Here is a 25,391-nt window from a genome sequence, read left to right on the forward strand (position 1 = left end):
AACAACAACAACAACAACAGGGTCACGATGAGTTGTGGGTGACTCGATGGCATGTAACACCACCAGAACAAACACCAAACCAAAAACCATACCCAAAATCTCACATTTATCTTGATACAAGAGAAGGTTGATGAGATCAAACTACTTCAGCATGAAAGTTACACAGACCTTGGAAGAGGAAGAGTCTCCACAAAAATGGAAAGCTAAAGGAGATACAGCATCTAATGGAACACTAGGACTCCAGGCATCAATGATATTTAAAATAAAAAGCTTATTGAAATTAGTAGCTATTTTCTGGATCAAAAAAGAACTGAAATCACATGGAAAATGGATTGCCATGGGAGGTCAGGGGGCAGGGCATGGAGAATTTATTGCAAGAAGTACCTGAGACTTATGGATCCATTAAGGCAAATGAAAAACAGAAGGAATAATAAACATCAAATTCAAGTTAGTGTTCACCTCAAGGAGTAGGAGAGAATCAGGAAAGAATGGTACAATATGGCCTTTATTATACTTGTAACCACTTACATCTTGCTAATGGCATACACAATTATTTTATGAACACAACAGTGATGCAGCATCTTACCATTAAAAATCTGTTTGTATCATAATAAACACATTCTACATGACAAATAATTAAGCATAACCCAACTTAACAAGACTATTATGCCATACTTAAGGATGCTTTGGGCAGAATATGAAATGACCCAAGAAACAATAAAAGAAGATGGAAAGGAGTATACACAGTCACTGTAACAAAAGGAATTGGCTGACACAGAAGAATTTCATGAAACAACAGATGAACAAGTGCTTGAGGTGATGCAGGAAGAAGTTCAAGCAGCTCTGAAAGAATTGGCAAATAACAAGGTTCCAGGAATTGACAGCATACTAATTGATATATTTCAACAGACTCTACCCTGGATGCCCTCGTGCCAAGAAATGTGGAGGACAACCACCTGGCCAACTGACTGGAGGAGGTCTATATTTGTTCCCATTCCAAAAAAAGGTGACCCAAGAGAGTGTAGAAATTATCAAACAATATCATTAATACCACATACAAACAAGATTCTGCTGAAAATGATCCAAAAATGACTACAACAACACATCAACAGAGAACTTCCAGATTTGTAGGCTAAGTTTAGAAGAGGGCATGGTACTAGGGATATTATAGCTAGAGGGGTCTTGGCTGAAAGCAGAGAGTACCAGAGGAATGTCTGTGTTTCATTGTGTGGATCACAACAAACTGTGGCTGACTCTGAGAAGAATGGGAATTCCAGAAATTTGATTTTGCTTATGTGAAACCTATACTTGGATCAGGAGGCAGTTGTCACAAAATATCAAGGAGACACTGTACGGTTCAAAATCGGGATGGGTGTAAGCCAGGGACGTATTCAGTCTCTATACCTTTTCAATTTATATGCAGAACAGATCATATGGGAAGCTGGCCTGTATGAGGAAGAATGTGGCATCAGGATTGGAGGAAGATTCATCAACAACCTTCATTATGCAGATGACACAACCTTGCTTGCTGAAACTAAGGAGGACCTGAAGCATTTGCTGCAGAAGGTAAGGACTGCCGCCTTTAATATGGATTGAAGCTCAACATCAAGAAAACAAAGATTCTCACCACTGAGCCTATTGGCAGCATCATGCTAGATGGTGAAGAGGTTGAGATAGTTAACAGCTTCAGTTTGCTTGGCTCCACAATCAACACTCTTAGTACCAGCAGCCCAGAAATCAAAAGACGAATTGCATTGGGAAAGTCTGCTGTCAGAGTCCTCTCCAAAGTACTGAAGAGCAACAATGCCAATCTGGATGCTTAGGTGTGCCTGATTTAGGCCATAGTCTTCACAACTGCTTGCTATGCGTCAGAGAGCTGGAAATGACTAGGGATGATAAAAAAAGATACCTTTGAGCTGTGGTGCTGGAGAAGAGAGTTGACTATATCATGGACTGCTAGGAGAACAAACAAGTTCATCCTAGAGAGGGTGAAACCAGGCTGCTCCTTGAAAGCAAGGATTCTAAAGCTTCATCCGACATACTTTGGGCAAGTTACAAGGAGGGACCAGTCTTTGGAGAGGGACATTATGCTTGGAAGTGTGGCGGGACGAAGAAAGAGAGGGAGACCATCACTGAGATGGACTGATTCAGTGACTAGGGTAATGAGGGTAGGTGTGTCAGAGAGAGTAAAGTTGGCACAGGATAGAGTAGGTTTCAGGGCTGTTCTACATAGGTTCGGAATGAGTTGCAAGCGACCTGACGGCACATAACAATAACAACATTATGCTGTTATATGTCATTGAGTCAGAATCAACTCATAGCTGACATACGATTGAGTTTTCAGAGGCTGTACATCACACATGAGTAGAGTGTCCATCCTTTCTCCACACTAACAAGACTGGTAATGGCATATTATGATGTACTTTGGATGGGGAAGTGGGAGGTCAGAAAGGACAGAAGCAATAACAAAACATACTCCAGCTTGTTAAAAGCAGGTGCTTTTTCCACATATTTTTTTTCTCTTCCCTACCTGGAGCCCTAGGCATGTACTGATCTTGCTATTGCCTCTACAGTTTTACTTTTCTCGAATGTCACATATCTGGTGTGATGGAGCTTTTTAGACTGCTTCATTCATTCAGCAGTATGCATTTAAGACTACTCCACAACTTATTTCTTTTCATCACCGCATAGTACTCTATTGCATCGGTGCACTACTACCTGTTTACCCATTTACCTATTGAATGGCATCTTGGATAATACTGATTTTCTAAAAAAAGTATTCCCCAAATTTCTATTCTTCATGCTCAATTCCAGAGTGATAACTATTACTTAAATTGTTTTTCCCAAATCTCTAATCTACAGCACTAACAATTATCATAAGCTACAGACTCAATCTCTGGACATAAGAATGGCACCTGTCATGTTTTAATCACATTATATTTATTATAAGCAACAGCATTACAGTCATCGCACAGTACTAATGGGTAGCTTGGTTCTAAGACCCCCTCAGATGGCAAAATCCTGGATGCTCAAGTCTCTTACGTCTCATTTGTACATAGGTAGCTATGTGCATCCTCTTGTATACTGTAAACCATCTCCAGATACTTAGACTACCTAACAAATGAAAATGCTATGTAAAACTAAGGTATGTCCGATTCAGGCCAAGGTCTTCCAATGAATCAGACATACCTTAGTGCTCAAAATGACATCATTACTCCTTAATAATTTGAAGAGGTCCTTAACTGCAGACTTTCCCAGTACAATACGTCACCTGATTTCCTGGCTACTGGATGTTAACTGTGGATCCAAGTAAGATGAAGTTGTTGACAATCTGAATCTAGTTCCATCCCTCACGATGCCGCCGACTGGTCCAGTGGTAAGAATATTTGTTTTCTTGACATTAAGATGCAATCTATATTGAAGGCTGTAGTATTTGATCTTCTGCAACAAATGTTTCAAGTTCTCCTCACTTTTAGCAAGCAAGATTGTATCATCTGCATAATGCCTGTTATGATGAGTTCCTCTCTGATCCTGATACTACATTCCTCTTCATAGTCCAGCTTCTTGAATAATTTGCTGTGTAAAGACTGAACAGGTATGGAGAGAGAATACCCTGACATACTCCTTTCATAATTTTAAACCAACAATCTCCTGGCCTGGGCACATGAACACAATTAAGTGATCTGGGGTTCCTATTCTTCTCAATTCTTCAAGTTTACTTTCAGCCAGGATCCATCTGGCATCAGCAATGATATTCCTGGGTCCATGACTTATTCTACACCCTGTTTGAACATCTGGCATCAGCAATGATATTCCTGGGTCCACGACTTATTCTACACCTTGCTTGAACATCTGGCAGTTACCCTTTTTGGTTGAATATGATATTAATGATATTGTTTGATAGTTTCCACATTCTGTTGGATCACCTTTCTTGGTAATGGGAACAAATATGGACTTCTCCTAATCCACTGACTAGACAGCTATCCTCCAAATTTTCTGGCACACAATGGCGAATGCATCCAGGGCTGCATCTGTTAATTAAAACAAGTCAATTGATATCCCATTGATTATTAAGGCTTTATTTTTTGTCAATGTATTCAAGGCAGCTTCCACTTCGTCCTTTGTTACCATTGGCTCCTGCTCATATGGTACTTCCTGAAATTTTCCCCTAACAGTCAGTTCTTTTTGGTCTAGTGGTTCTGTGTATTCCCTCCATCTTCTTTTGATACTTTCTAGGTCATTCATATATTACCCATAGCATCTTTCAATTTTGCCACTTGATGATTTTTTTTAAATTTTTTTTGTTCTCGCAGCTTGAGAAATGCAGAGCAAGACGTCTTCCCTTATTCTCCAACACCAACACTCTGCACATTCTATTACAATACTTTGATTTATCTTTTTGAGGCGCCTTTTGAAATCTGTTCAGCTCTTCTGCTTCAGTATATTTCACCTTTGTTTCGGTTTATCAACGCCCTAGTGCAATTTTACGTCTCTTCTGACATCTACTTCAGTTTGTTGTGTTTTCTTTTCTTTCTCTTCTGTCTTTGGAATGACCTCAGTGGAATTTACCTCAAAGTAATCCTAAATATAATTTATAAAAACATACTTTAAAATGTGTCACTAACTTTAATAGCATCTTTTATCAAGATAACAAAATTTTTCAGTTGTCCTCCTAGATACACAATATTCTGCATAATATATTTAACTAATATAACCTACAACAAACACAATCCTTCTCTTTGTCTTCTTATATACTTATGTACCTCACAGAAAAGCATTATGTCAGAATACAGAAATGTGAGCACTGAAAGCTATAAACTAAGACAGGTATTACATGTGAAACTTGCAACAGAAATCTAAATTAACATCAAAGCAAATTTTCCCAATCCCAATAAAATGGTTTTATTCTCCTTTTGGCTAAATGCGGTATATTTACTGATGCACATGACAAGAAGGGCTAAGTCCATTCTCTTTCTCAGGGGGACTAGATGGAAACTGTGTCAAGAATGTGAGATTCTCAGTGTGTGTGTGTGGGGGGGATAAAGTGGGGGCAAAACCTCCTCAACAGCTGAGGGTCTCTTTATCTTTTAGGACAACTGATGGGGCTCGTGGTTCAAGGGGCTTTTTATTTTTGGGAGCCCATGTTAACCATCAGGTCAACCACCCTGTTGTTGTCGTCTAATTGAGGAAATGAGTTTGGCAAAGTGGTCATTCAGGGCAATGCCAGCCCCAAAATGAAAAGCAGAAGAGTGGGTGTCACTGTTAAAGTCCCAGGAGACAAACTGGTCTTCACTGTATCCCAGGATGCCCTTTAGGGCCTGCTTTACTCCTTTCTTGATGTCATCATATTTGGCAGCCTTCTTCAGACAGCAGGTCAGATCCATGACTTATACACTGGGGGTGGGGACTCAAAAAACCAGGCCAGAAAGTTTTCTGTTCAGCTCAGTGAAGACTTTGCTCACAGCCTTGTGAGTGCCAGTAGATGCAGAATGATGTTCTGGGCAGCACCATGGCCATCATGCCACAACTTTCCAGAGGGGCTATCTTCTGGGTGACAGTGATGGCATGTATGACCTTGGCCAGAGGTGGTGCAGGAGGCCTTGCAGACAATCTTGAGAGAGTTGTCATAATTTTCATGGTTTCCAACCATCACAAACATGGAGGCATTGGCAGAAGGAGTAGAGATGATTACCCTTTTACCATCCTTCAAGTGAGCCTCATATTTCTCTAAGGTTGTGAAGACACCAGTGGACTCCACAGCATCCTCAGATTCAGTTCCGGCATTACCTTATTTCATGTTGGCAGGATTTCATTCTTGGAAGATAATGATGGCTTTCCCACTGATGACAAGCTTCCCATTCTCAGCCATGACAGTGCCACTGAACTTGCCATGGGTAGAATCATACTGGAATATACATATAGACCATATAGTTGATGTCAAAGTAGGGGTCATTAATGGCAGCAACATCCACTGTGCCAGAGTTAAAAACCCCGCTGACCAGGTGTCCAAATGTGGCCTAATCCAATTACGCTAACCTTCACCATCGTGTCTGAGTGATGCGGCTAAGCCTGCATGAGAAGAGAGGGTTACCTGTTGATCAACAATGACCAGAGAGCTTAAACTGCTTTTCCAATATATTAAAATTTAGAACATTCACATATACTGCATAAAAGCAAGGAGTACCATCTTTTTAATCTCTTGCACAGAACAATGTCTGATATACAAGGATGCAAATAATATTTTCTTACTACGTGAAATTATTGTTGTTGTCAAGTAAAGCACAAGGATGTCAAAGACTAAAAAGTACAGCTGACCTAAGTCATGCTATTGTCAATTGTTTCATATGCATGTTGGACTATTAAAGAAAAGCTGATGCCTTTAACTTTTACTACGGCAAAAAATATTGGATATACCATGGACTGTCAAAAGAACAAGTCTGTCTTGGAAGAAGTACAGAGGGTGGTCCTTATGAGGAAGATGGTGAGACTTTGATGCACATCATTTGTGAATGTTAGAGCCAGTCCCTGAAAGAGAGGGACTGACACAGTGACTACAATGATGGGCTAAAGTATGGTGGAGATTTTAAGGATGGCATGGATCAGGGTTTCTCTTTGTCAAACTTAGGGTTGCCAGGAATCACAGCCAACTCAATGGCACCGAACAACATCAACTGAAATTACAGACCAGGAAAACAGAAATAGTAGTAAACCCAAAATCAACCAGGAAATTTGCTGCAGGAACAAAGTTATGATACTACACATGATTTGTAGAACTTCTCTCAAATATTGTTGTTATGTGCGATCAAGTTGCCTATGACTCTATATACAGAAACTCTGAAGCCTATCTTATGCTGAGCCAGTCTCATTGACTCTGACACACCTATCCCCAATGCCCTAGTTTCTGAATCAATCCATCTCATGCAAGGTCTTCTTCCCCTGTGCTGTTCCTTCAGCCTTCCAAGCATGATGTCCTTATCCAAGGATCAGTCTCTCCTAGCTACATGCCCAAAGTATGTGAGGCTGAGCTTCAAAAATCCTAACTTCCGAGAAGAAACTTGTTTTCATCCTCTCCAAGAAAGACCTATTTGTTTTCTTGGCAGTCCATGGTATATCATATGCTGGCATTTAATAGTAATTTATATCACCACTAGGGGTCAGGATTGTACTAAAACGGTTTTTTAACTGAGGCAAGCCTCTGGGAAAGTGTTACCTACTTAGGAATTTTTATTGAGCTCTTACAATGTGCCAGGAGCAAGTTATTTTACAATCAACATAACAGTCCTGGTATCTGTCTCCTCTGTTTAAAGTTGCGTGTATTTCCCAAACTCTATCACATCTAAATTCAAAGCTCTAGTATTCCTGTTGGGCTCGATTTAACTTTCAGAGAGAAAAACGTGCTCACTGTCCAGACCAAAACCCATCTTTCCATTTCTGAGTTTACTATCATTCAATTCCTCTGCACATTAAACTTTCTCCTCCACAGTACACCACCTTTGGAAACTGTAAACAAAGAGTGGAAGTGGGAAGTATGCTATATTCCCTTTTAAGATTGCAATAAATGAAACTAAATGTGTATGAACTGCACTAAACAGAAAACTAAGACGCTCTCAAACTTTCAACTCAAATTACAATTTCTCATTGCCCTCTGGTCATAATTGACCCTAGATGACCCTTCACTGGGTTTCTGAGGTTGTAAATTGTACAAGGGGAAACTGCTCCTCTTTCTACAGAGAAGTTTCTGCTAGATTCAAACTGCCAGAGGTGTGTGGCCTCTGTGTTAACAGTGCAGCTCTCAAGACAATGCTACTAACTTATGATATAAAGTTTTAACAAAACTAAAATAAGATTTACTCTATATTTCACTTCCTCTTTTAATTATCCAAGATTATCAACAAAATTTGCCAGCAAACTTGATCTTTTCTCAGTTGACTTTGTAAAAGCACTCAATTTTGCCAATCTCTAACTATTGAGAATTCCAACCCTATGCCTTCTCTGCCCTGGTTCCTGGCTTGTTAACACAGACATAAACTGATTTAAAGATTCCAAGTACAGCCTGAACTGTTCAGTAAAGTCTGAACTTAAATTCCTATTCCCTCAAGGTAAGCATTTTGGGCTTGTCATCATCTTCTTAAACATACTATTCCAGTCTGATTTTCTCAAGCTATTTGCATGACATTCTATCTTTCTTGCATATAACTTGCTATATATTCAATTTAAAACATTTTCCCCTTCCATTTGAACTATTTCAGATGAAGGACGATCACCAATCTTAAAGACTTTGTTCTCTAATGATCTCTTCTCACTGTGTACACCTTTAATCAACCCTTATTCTCTCCTAAATTCAAGACATACAAACTTGGGTAGATTTCCAAATTTTGAAAAAAACCAAACTTCTCTCCACCCTTCCACAGAGCTTTCAGCTCTTGCTCCCTCTATCTTTATGTTCTTACTTCTTCCAAGAAAGTGAAAAGACAACAGAATTGAAGAAAACATTTACAAATTATATATCCAATAAGAGTTTAGTAGACAAAATATATTAAGAAGTCTTAGTGGAACAGTGTTAAGCACATAGTTAGTTGCTAACTAAAAGGACAAAGCTTCAAACCCAACAAATACTCTTTGGGAAAAAAGATGTCAGTTTCCAGAAATCCTATGGGGCAATTCTAGCTTGTCTTAAAGGATAGCTGTTAAGTTGATATCACCCTGACAGGAATGAGTCCGACTTCTGGGTTACATAGGATATATATAAGAAAATTCTTAAAACTCACTAATAAAAAGATAATTTATTAAAAAGGTGATAGGACTTTAATAATTTTCCCCCCTGAAGATATACAAATAGCCAACTAGCACATGAAAAGATATTTAAAAGTGTTATTCACTGTTATTATTAAGTGCTATCCCGTTGGCTTAGAATTATAGTGACCCTGGATACACCCAGCAAAACACTGTGCTGGCCATCTTCACAATTACTGTCATGTTTGGGCTTCCCATTAGAGTCACTGTGTCAATACATCTCTTTGAGAGTCCTATTTCTTTTCTCTGGACTGCTACTTACCAAGCAAATGCCCTCCCCAGGGACTAGTCCCTCCTGATAGCATACCAAAGTATGTTCAATGAAGTATCATCATCTTTGTTTGTAAGGAGCATTTTGGTTGAACTTCTTCCAAGGTTAATTTATTCATTCTTCCAGCATTCAATATTCTTGCCAACACCATAATTTAAAAGCATCACTTTTCTTCTTTGATCTTCCTTTCATTGCCCAGCTTTTACATGTATATGAGTTCACTGAAAATATCATGGCTTTAGTCAGGTGTATCATAGTTTTCACAGAGACACCTTTGTTTTAATACTTCCAAGAGGTTTTTTGCAGTAGATTTCCCCAATTTAATTTGCCATATGATTTCCTGACTACTGCTACTTTGGGTGCTGGAGAAAAGTCTTGAACATACCATGGACTGCCAAGAAAACAAATAGGTCTGGGAGTTCTGGTGGCCTAGTGGCAAAAATCTGCACTGCAATACCAGAGGTTCAAATCCAACAGATGTTGTGCTGGAAAAGGAGGGACAAATTCCTCCTGTACCAGTCAGATGTGATTTGATGGTACATGCACAAAAAATAATAAAAGAAAATAAATTTAAAAAAGAAAGAAAAGAAATAGGTCTGTCTTGGAGAGGATGAAACCAAGTCTCTTCTTGGGGGCTAGGATTTTGAAGCTCTGTCTCACATACTCTGGGCACGTGCCCAGGAGAGAAGGATCCTTGGAGAAGGCCATCATGCTTGGAAGGGTGGAGGGACAGAACAGGAGAGAAAGACCCTGAATGAAAGGGACTGATACAGTAACAGGGGCAATGAAGGTTAGTGTGTTGGGATCAGTGAGACTGGCTCAGGACATGGCAGGGTTCAGAGCTGCTATATATAGGGTTGCTACAGGTCGCAGGCTACTTGACAGCACATAACAACATCAACAACAAACTTTTATGGGCACTGGATCCAAATCAAATGAAATCTTTGACAACTTCAATCTTTTCTTCACGCATCATAACCATACTTATTGGTCCAGTTGTAAGGATTTTTGTTTTCTGTTGAAGTACAAGCTTTAGTTTTTGACTTTCATCAAAAAGTACTTCAAGTTCTCTTATCATTCAACAAGTAAGGTTGTGTCCTCTCATAATATAGGGTGTCAAGGAGTCTTTCTCCAACCCTGATGCCACGTTCTTCATATAATTCAAATACTCAGATTACTTTCTCAGATGTTGTTGTTATGTGCCGTCGAGTCACTTAGTGACAACAGCCCTAAACCCTGCTCTATCTTTTGCCAATCGCACAGCCTCCAACACACTCATTCTGATTACCCCAGTCACTGAATCAATTCACCTCATAGAGGGTCTTCCTCTCCTGCGCTGTCCCTCCACCCTCCCAAGCATGATGTGTTCCTCTCCAAGGACTGGTCCCTCCTTACAACATGTCCAAAGCATGTCAGGTAAAGCCACAGAATCCTTGCCTCCAAGGACCCGCCCAGTTTAACCGTCTCCAAGATGAATCTGTTTTCTTAGCAGTCCATGGTACCCTCAATACTCTTCTCCAGCACCACAGATCAAAGGCATCAAGTCTTCTTCTATCCTCCCTAGTCATTGTCCAACTCTGATGCATAACAACTGATGGCAAAGACCATGGCTTGTATCAGATACACCTTAGTTTCCAGTGTGACACCATTGCTCTTCAGTACTTTGGAGAGGTCCCTAACAGCAGACTTTCCCATCACAATATGTCTTTTAATTTCCTGGCTACTGGTGCCAAGACTGCTGACTATGGAGCCAAGCAAACTAAAGCTGTGAACAATCTCAATCTCTTCACCATCCATCCTGATGCTGCCAATTGGCCTGGTGGTGAGAATCTTTGTCTTCTTGACATTGAGCCTCAATCTATATTGAAGGCTGCAGTCCTGACCTTCTGCAGCAAGTATTTCAGGTCCTCCTCAGTTTAAGCAAGCAGGTTGTGTCATCTGCATAACACAGATTGTTGAAAGATCTACCACTCCTGACACCGCATTTCTCCTCATAGAGCCCAGCCTCCCGGACAATCTGTTCTGCATACAGGTTGAAAAGGTATGGAGTCAGGATACATCCCTGGCATATGCCCTTCCCAATTTTGAACCATGTAGTGTTTCCTTGCTCTGTTCTGATGACTGCCTCTTAGTTCAATTATAAGTTTCATATTAGCATGATCAAGTGTTCTAGGATTCCCATTCTTCTCAGAGTCAGCCACAGTTTGTTATGATCCACACAGTCAAACACCTTTGCATAATCAAAGAAACACAGATAAGACATTTCTCTGGATTCCCTGTTTTCAGCTAAGATCCATCTAACATTAGCTACAATATCCCTAGTCCCACGACCCCTTCTAGACCCAGACTGGACTTCTGGCAGTTCTCTGCTGATGTGCTGTTCCAGTCGTTTTTGGATAATCTTCAATAGACTCTTACTCAGCATAGAGACTGAATCAATATGATGAGAGGATAAACCTCATGAACACTTTTCCGGACTTTGAACTGCACAGTGTCTCATTTTAGTTCTAAAAACCATCTCTTGGTTCTATGTACAGGCTCCTCAGAAGCACATTTTTTACACTCTTTCCAATAATGTGTTATTACCCACACTGCAGAAAGTCTTCATAATAATGAAAACAAAGGTAAACATGCTTTTGATATTCAGTTAAGATCAACCTGACATCAGCAATGTTATCTTTTATTTTATGTCCTCTGCTGAATCTCGTTTAATTTCCAGTAGTTTCCTATCAATATACTACTAGGATGATTTTAAGTACCTTTAGCAAAACTTACTTAAATTTAATATTTTGACACTTTCAGCATTCTTTTAGATTACCTTTCTTTAGAATGGACACAAATATAATCTCTTACAGTCATTCTCTTATAGTCAATGTAAATCAAACCATAGGGAGATAAAACCTCAAATCCAACAGACTGTAAAAGAGGGGAAACAGCGAGCTAATATGGATGTAAAGAAATGGGAACTTTTGTACCATGCTGATGGATCTATTGTTGAAAATCAATTTCAGCTATATTTATTAATTAAATAGAATTATCATGTGACTTAGCAATTTCACTCCAAAGCAATACCTGAAAATATGGCCATAAATACCTGTTGTATGTCAGTGTTTACTTTTTCATTGCTATTATTATTATTATTATTATTCATAATAGCTAAAAGGTAGACAAAAATCAAACATTCATCAGCAGATGAAAGGATAAAGAAATCATAGTAAATACATATTATTCAGTCAAAAAGAGAAATGATGTTGATACTAGTTCAACATAGATAAAATAAAACATGCTGAATAAAATAAGCCAGACACAAAGGAAGATAATTGTTTGTATCTGTTGTTGTTTGTATTGTTTGCTATGTACTGTTGAGTTGGGACTGACTCATGGCTGACCTCCAAGTGAGTTTTCAGAAGGTGTAAATTATAAGGGAGGCAGCTACCCCAATTTTCTCCCAAGGAGCAACTGGTGGATTCAAATGGCATGTCTGCCTTTGAGTTGGCAGTTCAACTTTTTACCACCAGGCTACAGGGCAGCCACAGAGAAAGAAAGAAAGTAAATTGGTGGTTGTCAGGCACTGGAGCAAAGGGAAAATGGAGAAGGAATGCGTAAGTCACAGAGGTTTTTTTCCCCTGGGGCTGTCACAGTGACAATTGCCCAATACTGCACAAGTCCAAAATGTCAATATAATGCTCACGTTAAAGTAGTTCATTTTATAATTTCATTCTCATTTTAAAAATGTTTTTTATATGTACTCATATTGCTTTGGAGTCTCACTCCACTCTAGGAGGTGGCTGGCTAGCTAGCATCTCAATGGCAGTCTCGTTTTGATAGAGGTCATATAACGAAAGTGTCTGGGGTAGTGTTTGTTGTGTGTTACTGTTTAAATTTTTAATGTTAGAATAAATATTCTTTAAAAGACACAGTAATCATTTATCTATTTGCTGTACTGAACAACTTGGAGTTGCTGTGATGCTGAACACTGTTCCATAGTCATGTCAAATACCATAATGGTTACCCATTAGGTACAATGTTTGGATGAGCTTCCAGATTGAATCATGTTGGGAAGCAGGAGTGGAATTCACTTCCTAAACTAGATACCCCTGGAAACTACAAATTCTCTTATAACTGCAGAGAAATGATGTTTATTATAGAACAGAGTTCAGATCTTTTGTGCAAAGCTTACTCTGAGCTGTATTTGACTCGACAACATGTAACCACTGCTAAATGAGACTAGTGCTGTTGTGTCTGGAGGAACATTTTCCCACTTTGTACATCACTGTCAATGTGCAGTATGAAGTAACCTGGTTTGCTGTGATGCTGAACCTTATACCATGGGGATATCAAATACCATAATGGTTTCCCATTGTGGACAGTGTTTGGTGGAGCTCCCAGTTGTAAAACTGGTTTGGAAGCAGGAGTGGTATCCACTTCCTAAACCACATGCCTCTGGAAACTCTATGAACTTGGAGAAATGACAATAGCTATGGAAAGGCATTAGATCTTTTGTTCATAGAGTTGCTATGAGTCGACCTCAACTTGATGGCAATCAACAACAACAATAACTCATATTGCTTTGTGTTTTACTGTAGAATATAACAAATTTTATTTATCTATTCACATATTGATATACATTTGGTTTAATTAAGTCTTTATGAATTATGGATAATGAAATTATAAACATTCTTACGCAAATAGTTATTATGTTTACTTTCTCTTGAGTAAATAGCTAAGAATGCCCTAATTTAATGAAAGAAAAAGAGACAACTATGTCAAAAGAGGTTATTAGTCATGAGATGCTTAGTGTTAAACATATACCAGCTTTTATGCACATACATTCTATGTTCAGTGCACATATTAAAAGCAATGACACTATATCCTTAAGCAAAGGCTCAACCGATTTAAGAAGAAAAGTTCAATTTTTCAGGTAAAGAACATGTAGCCACAAATTGTATGTGATAGTTAAATTAGGGCTCTTTTACTACTGCTTACCTGTCATAGTAGCCAAACTTTCTTAGACCTTTTCAAGTGTTACATAAGAGTAGAAAATTTTCTGAGACCATGGCAAAAACTCTAGAACCAGACTACCTGAGTCAGAACCCAGTCCTATCATCTCCTTACTTAGAGACATCATGTATGTTTCCTTATCTAAAAATGGAAGGAAATGGAAGATAATAATATGCACCACAGAAAGTTATCATACAGATCAAATTAATTAATTAATCCACATTAACAATTAAAATAAGTGCTAGGCAAATCATATTAGCTACCATTACCACCATTTTCATAATTAATATTCATACTTTATAAAATATCTTCTTTGTTTCTATTTTTTGGTGTCATGCATTGTTCCAATGCATCTTGATATTACATACAATAGGATATCCCATGAATAACAGATTGAACTGTTGCCCTATCCTGTGCCATATTCATGATTTCCACCAAGCTCAAGGCCATTGTTGTAGGCACTGTCTCATTGAGGGGCTTCTCTTTCATTAACCATCTAATTTCCCAAGCAACATCTCTGCTTACAAGAACTGCTGCCACTTGACAATATGATCTAAGTATGTGAGATGACTGCAACACTTCCTGTGTACGAAGCTTAGGAGTTCCAGACACTAGTTTTGATTGGATCTCGTTTTGCTTTGCATCCCTGAGAGTTAACAATTCAAGGTGGAATTCTGGGAAGAACGGGTGTTACCTGATTTGAGAGAACAAAGGTGATTCCAGACTTCCCCATAGGAGGTCCCCATGCTAGTTTTGGTTGAAGTCTTCAATATCGATTGAAATTCAATATCAAGAAAACAAAGATTCTCACCCCTGGGCCAACTGGCAGTATCACGATAGATGGCAAAGAGATTGAGGTTGTTAATTTCAGCTTGCTCAGCTCCACAATCAACACTTGTGGCACCAGCAGTCAGGAAATCAAAAGATGAATTTCATTGGGAAGTCAGCTGTCCAGGGACCCCTCCAAAGTGCTAAAAAGTAATGATGTCCATTTAGGGACTAAGGTGAACCTGTTGTAGGCCATGTTTTTCTTGATTACTTGCTATGCACCAGAGAGCTGGATAAAGACTAGGGATGACAAAAGAAATATTGATGCCTTTGAGTTGTGGTGTTGGAGAAGAGTACTGAACATATCATGGACTGCCAAAAGAGCAAGCAGGTCTGTCCTAGAGAGGTTGAAACCAGGTTGCTCCTTGGAGAGAAGGATTTTGAAATTCTGTCTTACATATACTCTGGGGCTAGGAGGGACCACCAGTCTTTGGAGAAGGACATTATGCTTAGAAGGGTGGAGGGTCCCAGAGGTATGCAGTTAAATTCACCAGATGCTCTGCTGGAGAAGGAGGACAGTCTCCTCCTGTACCAGTCAGATCTGATTTGACGGTACACACAAAAAAGAATAATTTTTTTTTAAAAAAGAAGGGTGGAGGGTAAGTGCAGTAGAGGAAGACCTTGGGTTGGACAGACTGATAGAACAACTGGGGTAATGGGGGCAGATATGTGGAAGACAGTGCTAACGGCTTAGGATAGAGCAGGATTCTGAGCTACTGTCCATAGGCCTGTCTGTGGACACATAACTAAGCAATCAATGTTCCAATGCTGATGTCCTGTCCTACTTTTTAGTCTGCTTTAATTTGGAAGCTCTGCCATGAGTGACCTTACTGGTATTTGAAATACTAGTGGCATAGCTTCTAGCATCACAGCAATGTGCAAACCACCACAGTATGGTGAGGAGATAGGTAAGTGATTTGTCACCAGAAGACCCCCTAATTGGCATACCTGGGCATATACCATAGTGTTCTTTAGTTAGTAACAACTGCAACTACAAAATACACTTTTTTTTTCACCACTAAAAATCTTACAGAATTCCCAGTCCTGATTTATTTTTAATTTTACTATTAAGATGCTTGGATATAGATTTAATGCCAAAATAGAAACTAATAATTATTTAAGAGTCTTGATAAAATTATATATACATTTTAAAACAAAGGAAAAGTCCCAGCAACTAAAATAAGATGGTCTTACTCATGGAAGCAGTAGGACGAAATGATAGTAATTACTGACCTAGAATTGTTCTTAATTATTTGTGGATATTTTCTCCAGAGACATAAGGGACAACTAGACTTTAGCAAGATATTAATTATCCACAAGCAATTATTATCAACCAAATATTTTTCTATTTAAATGGCCTTTCATTCTTTATAAATACATAGGCAAATACAAAGGCACCATAGTATAGAAAACTAAACAGTGAGGAAAAACCATTTTAAAAACCAGAGGGGGAGATATATAACAAAATGAAAAAGTTGAGTAAAGTGAATAATCAGAAAATTCAATGGCAACTGTTGTTGGTAGAGTCAAGTATAACTCACAGCAATCCTATGAAAAATAGATCTGAATCCTGTCCTATCCTGTGTCATTCTCAACATCTCTGACACCCTTGAACCCATTGCTACAGTCATATATCAATCTATCTCATATAAAAAAAAGTGTAATAACACGTTCCAAGGAATAGCTTCTCCTAGCAATATGTCCAAAAAATGAGAGGTGAAGCTTCATTATCCTTGCTTCCAAGGACCACTCCAGTTGCACTTCTCCAAGATTTCTCTGTTCTCCAACACCACAGCTCAAAGTCATCAATTTTTCTTCCATCATCTGTATTTATCGTTCTGCTCCCAGATGCATAAGTGTTTGAAAAGTCCATAAATTACCAAAAGGAACACCAAAACAAAACCTTTCAACTGTTTCACAGAATGTTGGCACTAAATTGGCCTCTTACGACGTTGAATAGCATTCTGTCTGACATTTTACCTCCAATGTTTCAACTCTCACACTGGAGAGCAGAATATTGTTTCATTAGAGCAAAATTTTACATAAAAGGATGTCATAATTTCAAAAGAAGGAAAACAAATGATAAAGGAAATTAGTATAAAATAAAAATCAACAATTCAGCCTATTTAAAAAGATAAATCAGAAACAGTCTCGTAATAGGTTAGAACTCAAAAACTGAATTAGTAAGTAACTTTAGAAATCAGAATACACTCTAATGGCATTTATTTCTTAAGTAAAATAACATGAGTTAAGAAGCTCTGCTGCAACCCCAACAGCACCCAGTCTGAATCCACTAGCTGCTCCGCAGGAGAAAAATGGGCAATCTTCTCCCAAGAGATTAACTGCCTCTGAAAACCCACCAGAGGGTCAGCTATGGGTTGGTTCCAACTCAATGGTACCTTATCAACAATAATATACTTGTATTACTATACTTAGGCAGATAGCACCAGAAGGATGTCTATTTGTGTTTTATTGACCACACAAAGGCATTTGACTATGTGGATCACAACAAATTGTGGGTAACATTAAGAATGGAAATCATAAAACACATGAGTGTGCTTATGCAAAACCTACAACTAAACCAGGAAGCTGGTGCCTGAACAGAATAAGGAAACACTATATGGGTCTCCATATCTTTTCAGTCTCTATGCTGAACAAATCATTCAAGAAGCTGGACTTTATGAAGAAGAATGTGGCAACAGAATTGGAGGAAGACTCAACAACAACCTGCAATATGCAAATAAGACAACCTTGCTTGCTGAAATTGAGTAGGAATTAAAACTTTTTGCTGCAGAAAATTAAGGACTGCAGCCTTCAAAAGGTTTGCATCTCCACATCAAGAAAACAAAGATTCTCACCACTGGGATAACACTCAGCATCCTGATAGATGGAGAAAGGACTGAAGTGGTTAATGATTTCATCTTGCTCGGATCCACAATCTGGTAACATCATTGGCACCAGCAGTCAGAAAATCAAAAGATGAGTTTCATTGGAGAAATTTGCTATCAAGAAACACTCTAGAGTCCTAAAAAAGCAACAATGTCAGTCTAAAGACCAAGATGTCCCTGATCCAGGCCATGGTCTTCTCAATTGCTTGCTATGTGTCTGAGAGCTGGACAATGAATATAGATGACGGAAGAAAAATACCTCTGAGTTGTGGCACCAGAGAATAGTATTGAACATTTCATGGACTTCCAAGAAATCAAAGATGTCTGTCCTAAGGAGGGCAAAACCAAGCTGTTTCTTGGAGGCAAGAATTTTGCAACTCCATCTCACATACTTTGGGCATATTGCCAGCAGGGGTCAGTGCTTGGAGAAGGAATTATGCTTGGAAAGGTGGAAAGTCAGTACAGAAGAGGAAGATTGTGGATGAGAAGGACTGATACAGTGACTGTGGCAATGGGGTCAGATTGTCAAAGACAGTGAAGTTGGCCCAAGATAAAGCAAGGTTCAGAGCCTCATTCATAGGGTCACTGTGAGTCATAGTCAACTCGATGGCACATAATAACAAAAACATTCTTAAGTTAGGGATCTCTGCTAACATAACCTGTGGAAAACTGTATGGCTAGCATTATTTGCTCTATGGGAAAAAGACAGGCAATCTCCTCCTACTATGAAATTTACAGCTTTGAAAGCCTATTGGAGGGTCAGCTTTGAGTCAGTTCTGACTTGACAACAATAAAAAAGAAAATACTTCAACTATGAATCCCCAGGTGGCACAGATGATTAATGCACAGATTAACTGCCTCTGAAAATCCACCAGAGGGTCAGCTATGGGTTTGGTTTCAACTAGATGGTATAACTCCATCACCACCATCACCACCACCACCACCACAACTGGCTGAATATTCCATGGACTGCCAAAAGAACAAACAGAAGTATCTTTGAAAAAGTGCAGCCAAAATGCTCCTTACAGGCAAGGATAGCAAAGTATTGTCTCACATACTTTAGGTATGTTGCTAGGAAGGGCTATTCGTTGGAAAGATGGAGATCAGCAAAAGCGAGGAAGACTCAATGAGATGGGCTGACACACTGACTGTAGCAATGGGCTCAACTGTGTCAGAGATGATGAAGATGGCAAAGGATAGGGCAGGGTTCAGACCTGTTGCTAACAGGATCGCTCTGAGCCGTACAGGATTTGACAACACCTAACAACAACTAGCTGAAAAGTTGTAGGTTCAAATCCCTCCAGAGAAGCCTCAGAAGATAGGCATGGCAACCTGCTTCTGAAAGGTCACAGCCTTCACAACACTCTGGAGCGCTGCCACTTTACATGTATGTGGTCACCATGAGTCAAAAATGACTGGACAACCATTATCTATCCTAACAACAAACCTTTACATCTGTTTATTATCTTGTAGCCCAAAGGGGATGATAAAAGCAAATGATTTTTTATGATTTTTGAAAAATGCAAATTCACTGTTCTTAGATATTCACTAATATAGCACTGTCTTTAAGAGGAAAATTGTTTCTTAATAGAATTCTCTTTAAAACAGAACAAAATAAATAAAAAGACTTAAAATAAGTCAACAGAAAATAGTAAAGTTCAAAGAAGACAGACTTCAGAGAAAAGACACATCTAATTTGAAAGTAATTTACTACCAATGTGATCTCGGACAAGTTATTTTACCTCCTTCTTAGACACAAAACAGGGATCTCATCATCTATCTCACAGAGTAGCTTTAAGAATTAAACAGTGTAATAAACTATTTAACATGATTCCTGGTAGATTAAGTCCTCAATTTTTACCCTTTAAGAGGAAAAAAAAAACCCCACCACCCAAAACTAAGCAATTTTCCTTCCATGTACAATGTAAACCCTTTCATATTTTTCTGTATGAGAAGAGAAAGATCTTTTGGAGTTCATAACTATCTTACTTTGATGAGCCTTGCTTTACAGGGAGTAAACTGTTTTTCTCTTAAAGACTTAGTTTTATGTTTTTAAAGTGCTTCCTTTAAATCCTTTAAGTTAATGATTCTAAAATTGTGCTTAGATTCTACTTATCTTCTTTTAGACATAGGATGTTAACATTCTACATTTCATTTACATACTTTGCTGACTTTTAACCATCTTATCTTCCAGTTATTATTAACTATGTATTTTTTCCAAATGTAATCTTTTTCTTGGGAATTATTTTTTATTCAGCAGCATACATTACCAGTACAACATCCTCATGATCTCACTGCTGTCAAGTTGGAACAGACTCCTGGCTGGCCTTCATTGGGTTTCCAAGAAAGTATGTAAATCACATAGTCCATCTTTCTCCCTACATATCTTTGGTGGATTCAAACTGCCAGAGAGGCTGCCTGGGTCTTTGAGCTAACAGTGCAACTCCCTACAGACAATGCCATTAGAGCTTCCTGTTATGAGTACAGAGGCCTGCTAATTTCACCTCTTCTGTAATAACTCAGTTCAGATGAAAAGCAAGCCCAAACTTCTCGAGTTTGTTCTCACTCAGGATCTGTCATCAAGTTTTCGAGGCTATACGTCTTCAAATTTGGAGAAAAGCTATCCATCTTTCCTTCAGGAAGTTGTTGCTGAAGTCTAACTCCCTACCTTACAGTTTATCAGCCAGAAACATTGCACACCATACCACCAGAGCCAGTTATAACTCATAAGGGTCACTGATTATGTAGTCATGAATAATCTTCTTGTCTAAGTAGTCATAATATTATTATTACATCAAGCCAGGTACCTTGGACCACTTTTGTTTGGTATCCACCATTTTAAACCAAGATTTTTCAACCTGAGCACTCTGCCAATTGGGGCCAAATAAGCCTTGGTTGTAGACTCTGCTATGTGCATTGTAGGATGGTTAGCAGCATCCCTGACATTGACCTATTACCTTCTGGTGTGACAACCAAAATAGCTCTAGATATTTTTACATGTATCCAAAGAATCAAAATTTTCTCGATGGGAAACAATGCCATAATCTGAAATGGACCTTAAGAATTTTGAAATCAGTTTACATTTAGGAATACTCTGAAAAACAGTCATAAGAAGGAAAAGTGTTGAAGGCATCACTATATTCTTTCTTTTCAATTATGAGGACCTATAGAAAAAACTGTTTATCAGACTTCAATACAAATGGAATACTGTTTTCTTACTAATGATGTAAATATTGACAAAACATATTTTCATCTTTTCTTTGACTACCAGAAAGTTCAAAGGGAAACATCATAAAGATCTAAGACATACTGTAGACATTTACGTGTACTAATTTTTTTTAATTTTCAAAATGGCTGTTTGTTGCTGACATCAATGATATACTTTTAAAATCTTATCATAATACATATATTTCTGCATGTGGACATAAATTCCTTTTTTTGAACGAGGTATAAATTAGCAAATACACTTCTACATCGTCTTATTTTCTAGAAGTTCACTCACATCTTTTATCCCCTTTACCATTTCTCTCAAAATCTTGTTTTCTAGGTTTTTTCTTACAAACATTCAAGACTATTTTAACCAAAGTGTGGAAATTTTTAATTTGGCTCACTTCCAAAAGTTTTTGGCCCAAAAGTACAAGGCTTTTCTTTTTCTTTTTTTTAAAGGCTTTTCTATATTTCAAATTAGCTGGATAAAGTTTATAACTACATTCTTCAACAAAATCAGAAGTATATGTGATTCTCTATACTGAATGTCACTACACTGCCGAATCAACAGGATATATCATTCAAAGGGATGATAAAAGGAGTGGGGCTGTGTATGTTTTTCCCTTTAGCAAATTTTCTCTATTTTCCTATGAAGCCTAATTCTAACTAATGCCAACTCACATTTGGAAGTCATCCTGAATCTGGTACATGACAGATGGTAATACAGTAATGGTTCATCTTCCACAACAGTGACAATTATAAGAGACCTGCATGGTCCTTCATTAAATTATTGGTTTGAACACCTTGAAATAAATTTTCTCTCATTTAAACCTATTCCAAAACCTCAAGTCAGGTAAGCAGGATATGGGAAGTACACAGTTCCACTCTCTGATGTGTATTAATTATACAGGGGAAAACTACTCAGCAAAAAGGTAACATCAATACTATTTGCAAATGACACAAGGAGTACCTTGTACTACTATACTCAAATTCTATAAGAGACCAAAAACTAATTTATTGTGACAGAAAAGTATATTAGTAATTGGTTAGGTAAGGGTTAGTGGAATGCTGGCTGCAAAGGGACACAAGAACTATGAAATGTTGGAATGATTCTTTTTATAACACCTCTTGACTGGAATGATGGTTTGCCAGGTTATGTATTTATAAAAACTCACAAACCTATATATTTAAATTGAGAGGAAATATAGTATTGCTAAAACTTAATAACCTTGAAACATGAGACAAAGCCAAATGGAGGGCCATTCTACAAGATAACTAACCAGTATTTTAGAAGAATCAAGGTCATTAAATACAAGAAAAGACTAAAGAACTGTCACACACTGAAAAAGACTAACGGGATATGACAATAAATAAAATGGGATGATTCTGGAACAGAAAAACACTTTAGTGAAAAAACTAGTGAAGTCCAAATAAAATCTAGTTTGTTGCTGTTATTGCTATGTGCTGTCAAGTCTTAGCGACCCTATGTATAATAGCCCTAAACTCCGCCCTATCCTGTGCCAATCTTACCATCTCCGACATACCTACCCCCATTACCCCAGTCATTGAATCAATCCATCTCATAGAGGGTCTTCCTCTCCTGCGCTGTCCCTCCACCCTCCCAAGCATGACGTCCCTCTCCAAGGACTGGTCCCTCCATGCAAAATATCCAAAGTATGTCAGACAAAGCTTTAGAATCCTTGCCTCCAAGGAGCAACCCGGCTTCACCCTCTCCAGGACAAACCTGTTTGTTTTCCTAGCAGTCCATGGTATATTCAATATTCTTCTCCAATACCAATGCTCAAAGGCATAAATTATCCTTCTATCATCCCTAGTCATTGTCCAGCTCTCTGACACATAGCAGGTGATTGCAAAGACCATGGCCTGTATCAGGCACACCTTATTCTCCAGACAGACATCCTTGCACTTCATCACTTTAGAGGGGTCTCTAACCACAGACTTTTCCCATCACAATACATCTTTTAATTTCCTGGCTGCTGGTGTCAAGAGTATTCCAAGCAAACCAAAACTATGAACAATCTCAATCTTTTCACCATCCAGTATGACGCTGCCAATTGGCCCAGTGGTGAGAATCTTTGTTTTCTTGATATTGAAACTTCAGTCCCTGACCTTCCACAGCAAGAGCTTCAGGTCCTCCTAAGTCTCAGAAAGCAGGGTTGTGTCATCTGCATAACGCAGATTATTGATGATTCTTTCTCCAATCCTGATGCCACATTTCTCCTCATAGAGCCCAGCCTCCTGGACAACCTGTTCTGCATAAAGATTGGAAAGGTACAGAGACAGGATATATCCCTGGCATACCCCCTTCCCAATTTTGAACTATGCAATGTTTCCATGCTCTGTTCTGACAACTGCCTCCTGGTCCAAGTATAGGTTTCCCTTTAGTACAATCAAGTGTTCTGGGATTCCCATTCTTCCCAGAATTAGCTACGGTTTGTTACGATCCACACAGTCAAATGCCTTTGTATAATCAATGAAACAAAGACAGACATTCTTCTGGTACTCCTTGCTTTCAGCCAAGATCCATCTCACATTAGCTACAATATCCCTAGTACCACGGGCTAATATTTCACCAATGTTAACTTTTTCATTTTGTTAACTGTGCCCTATCTCAATACCATCAAGTCAGAACTAACTCATAGGTGACCTTCCAGTGGGTTTTCAGAGGCTGTGACTAGCACAGGAGGAGTTGCTCATCTTTCTCTAATTGCTGGCTGATTCAATTGCTATCACGTGCCACTTTTAGGACAGCAGTGCCACTCCCTACTGATTACGCTACCAGACATTCTTGACTGGTCTTTTTTGCTGTGTACCATCAAGTCAGAACAACTCATAGCTGACCCTTCAGGGAGATTTCAGAGGCAGTACCTATAGTTATATAAAATTTTAACATCAGAGAAAGATGAATGAGAGCATAGGTAAACTGTAGTATTTTTGCAATAATTTAGAAATAAAGTTTGCAGTAAGAAATAAGAAATAAGTGTGCAATAATTTAGAAATAAGGTTTTTAAAACAGGTAAAATTTATAGTAATTATTGCCTCAACTAGAATTTGTTTAAAATTTTAAAATAAAAACATGGAAATAATTAAGTAGCAGCTCTATTTATAAGGAGCCTGCATGAATACAATGGCTACATTCGCAGACACTCACCAAAAGGTTGGAACTTTGAACCCAACAACAGCTCTGCAGGAGAGAAAGCCTGGCAAACTGCTTCTATAAAGATTTCAGTTTAGGAAACACTATGGGACAGTTCTAGTCTGTCCTATGGGATAGAATCAACTCAACAACATAAAAGTACAATACCAGATCATAAATCTAGTGATAAAACACAGCATTCTGTACTCAAAGAATCACTAAATTGAGTACGTTCATTACAATAAACATCTCAGAACTAGTTTCCTCAGAATCATAATGCTACATTTCCTCTCATAAAGGCTAACAGATAATTCACAATAAGGTCACATTGTTGAAACAGATGCTTAAAGAGACAACAGAAGTAATAAAAGTTTGTTGTGGGTTTTTTTAAGTAAAGTTTTGAGGTCTACAGTGTAAAATATTTTATGACTCTCACACTTAAGTATTATACATTTGAAGTCCAAATAATTGTATTATTTCCCTTAATATTAGTTAAAGAACAGTAACATAGGAGCAGAAAAATATTCATAGAAAAATTAAATGTTACAGCATACCTCCTCTGTTTCCATTTTCTTCATCCTATAAAATAAAAATAGATACATATGTATGAATACTTATTTATGAAGTCTAATCACAGCAAGGCTCAATTCCCTTCAGCTGTCCTCCCCAGTATGCCTTTTGCCCACAGTCTTGCTCACAATGGTTGTTAAAAACCGTATAAACCATCTGAAGTATAAATGAGGGGGGAAAAAACCCAGAATCCTATCATTTTAAATTACTGGTCAGGTTTACCAGTTCATCATGATGACCAGTATAATTCTTCTTTTGTGAGTCATCCTTTCATGATCTTTCTCTTACAGAACTATAAGCATTATATGCATGAATGTTATTTCTTTATCACAAATGTGAATTGCTTTCTCAAGCTCAACAAGTCTATCACTTGGCAACATATATTTTTTTTTCTTTTCTTGCTGTATTATTTAGCCATATTTACCAATCTTCAGATCATTTGTAAGGAAGCGGTGATGGCCTAGTAGTTAGGAGTTACACTGTCAGCATAAAGCATATAGTTTGAAACCACCAGCTGCTCCATGGGAGAAAAACCCCCAATCATCTCCTCTGTGATTTACAGCCTCTGAAAACTCATTGAAGGGTCACCGATAAGCCAGTTCCAACTCAATGGTACATAACACCACCGTATTATTTGTGGCTTTTGCATTTTCTATCAAGCTTAGAAAACTCTTCC

At 38.3% G+C, this 25,391-nt stretch overlaps 1 protein-coding gene across 1 annotated transcript in view; it reads right to left on the reverse strand.

Annotated features, from left to right (window-relative positions):
* ARHGAP21 (Rho GTPase activating protein 21) overlaps positions 1-25,391 on the reverse strand; it is a 135,348-nt gene that overhangs the window by 77,913 nt on the left and 32,044 nt on the right. Inside the window, exon 3 of the mRNA XM_006887105.1 lies at positions 24,700-24,724. Within this exon, the coding sequence (XP_006887167.1) occupies positions 24,700-24,724 (25 nt within the window). The remainder of the gene's footprint in view (positions 1-24,699; positions 24,725-25,391) is intronic.

Source organism: Elephantulus edwardii, unplaced genomic scaffold (assembly GCF_000299155.1).
Source record: "Elephantulus edwardii isolate Elephantulus edwardi_28Jun2011 unplaced genomic scaffold, EleEdw1.0 scaffold00054, whole genome shotgun sequence".
NCBI lineage: Eukaryota > Metazoa > Chordata > Mammalia > Macroscelidea > Macroscelididae > Elephantulus > Elephantulus edwardii.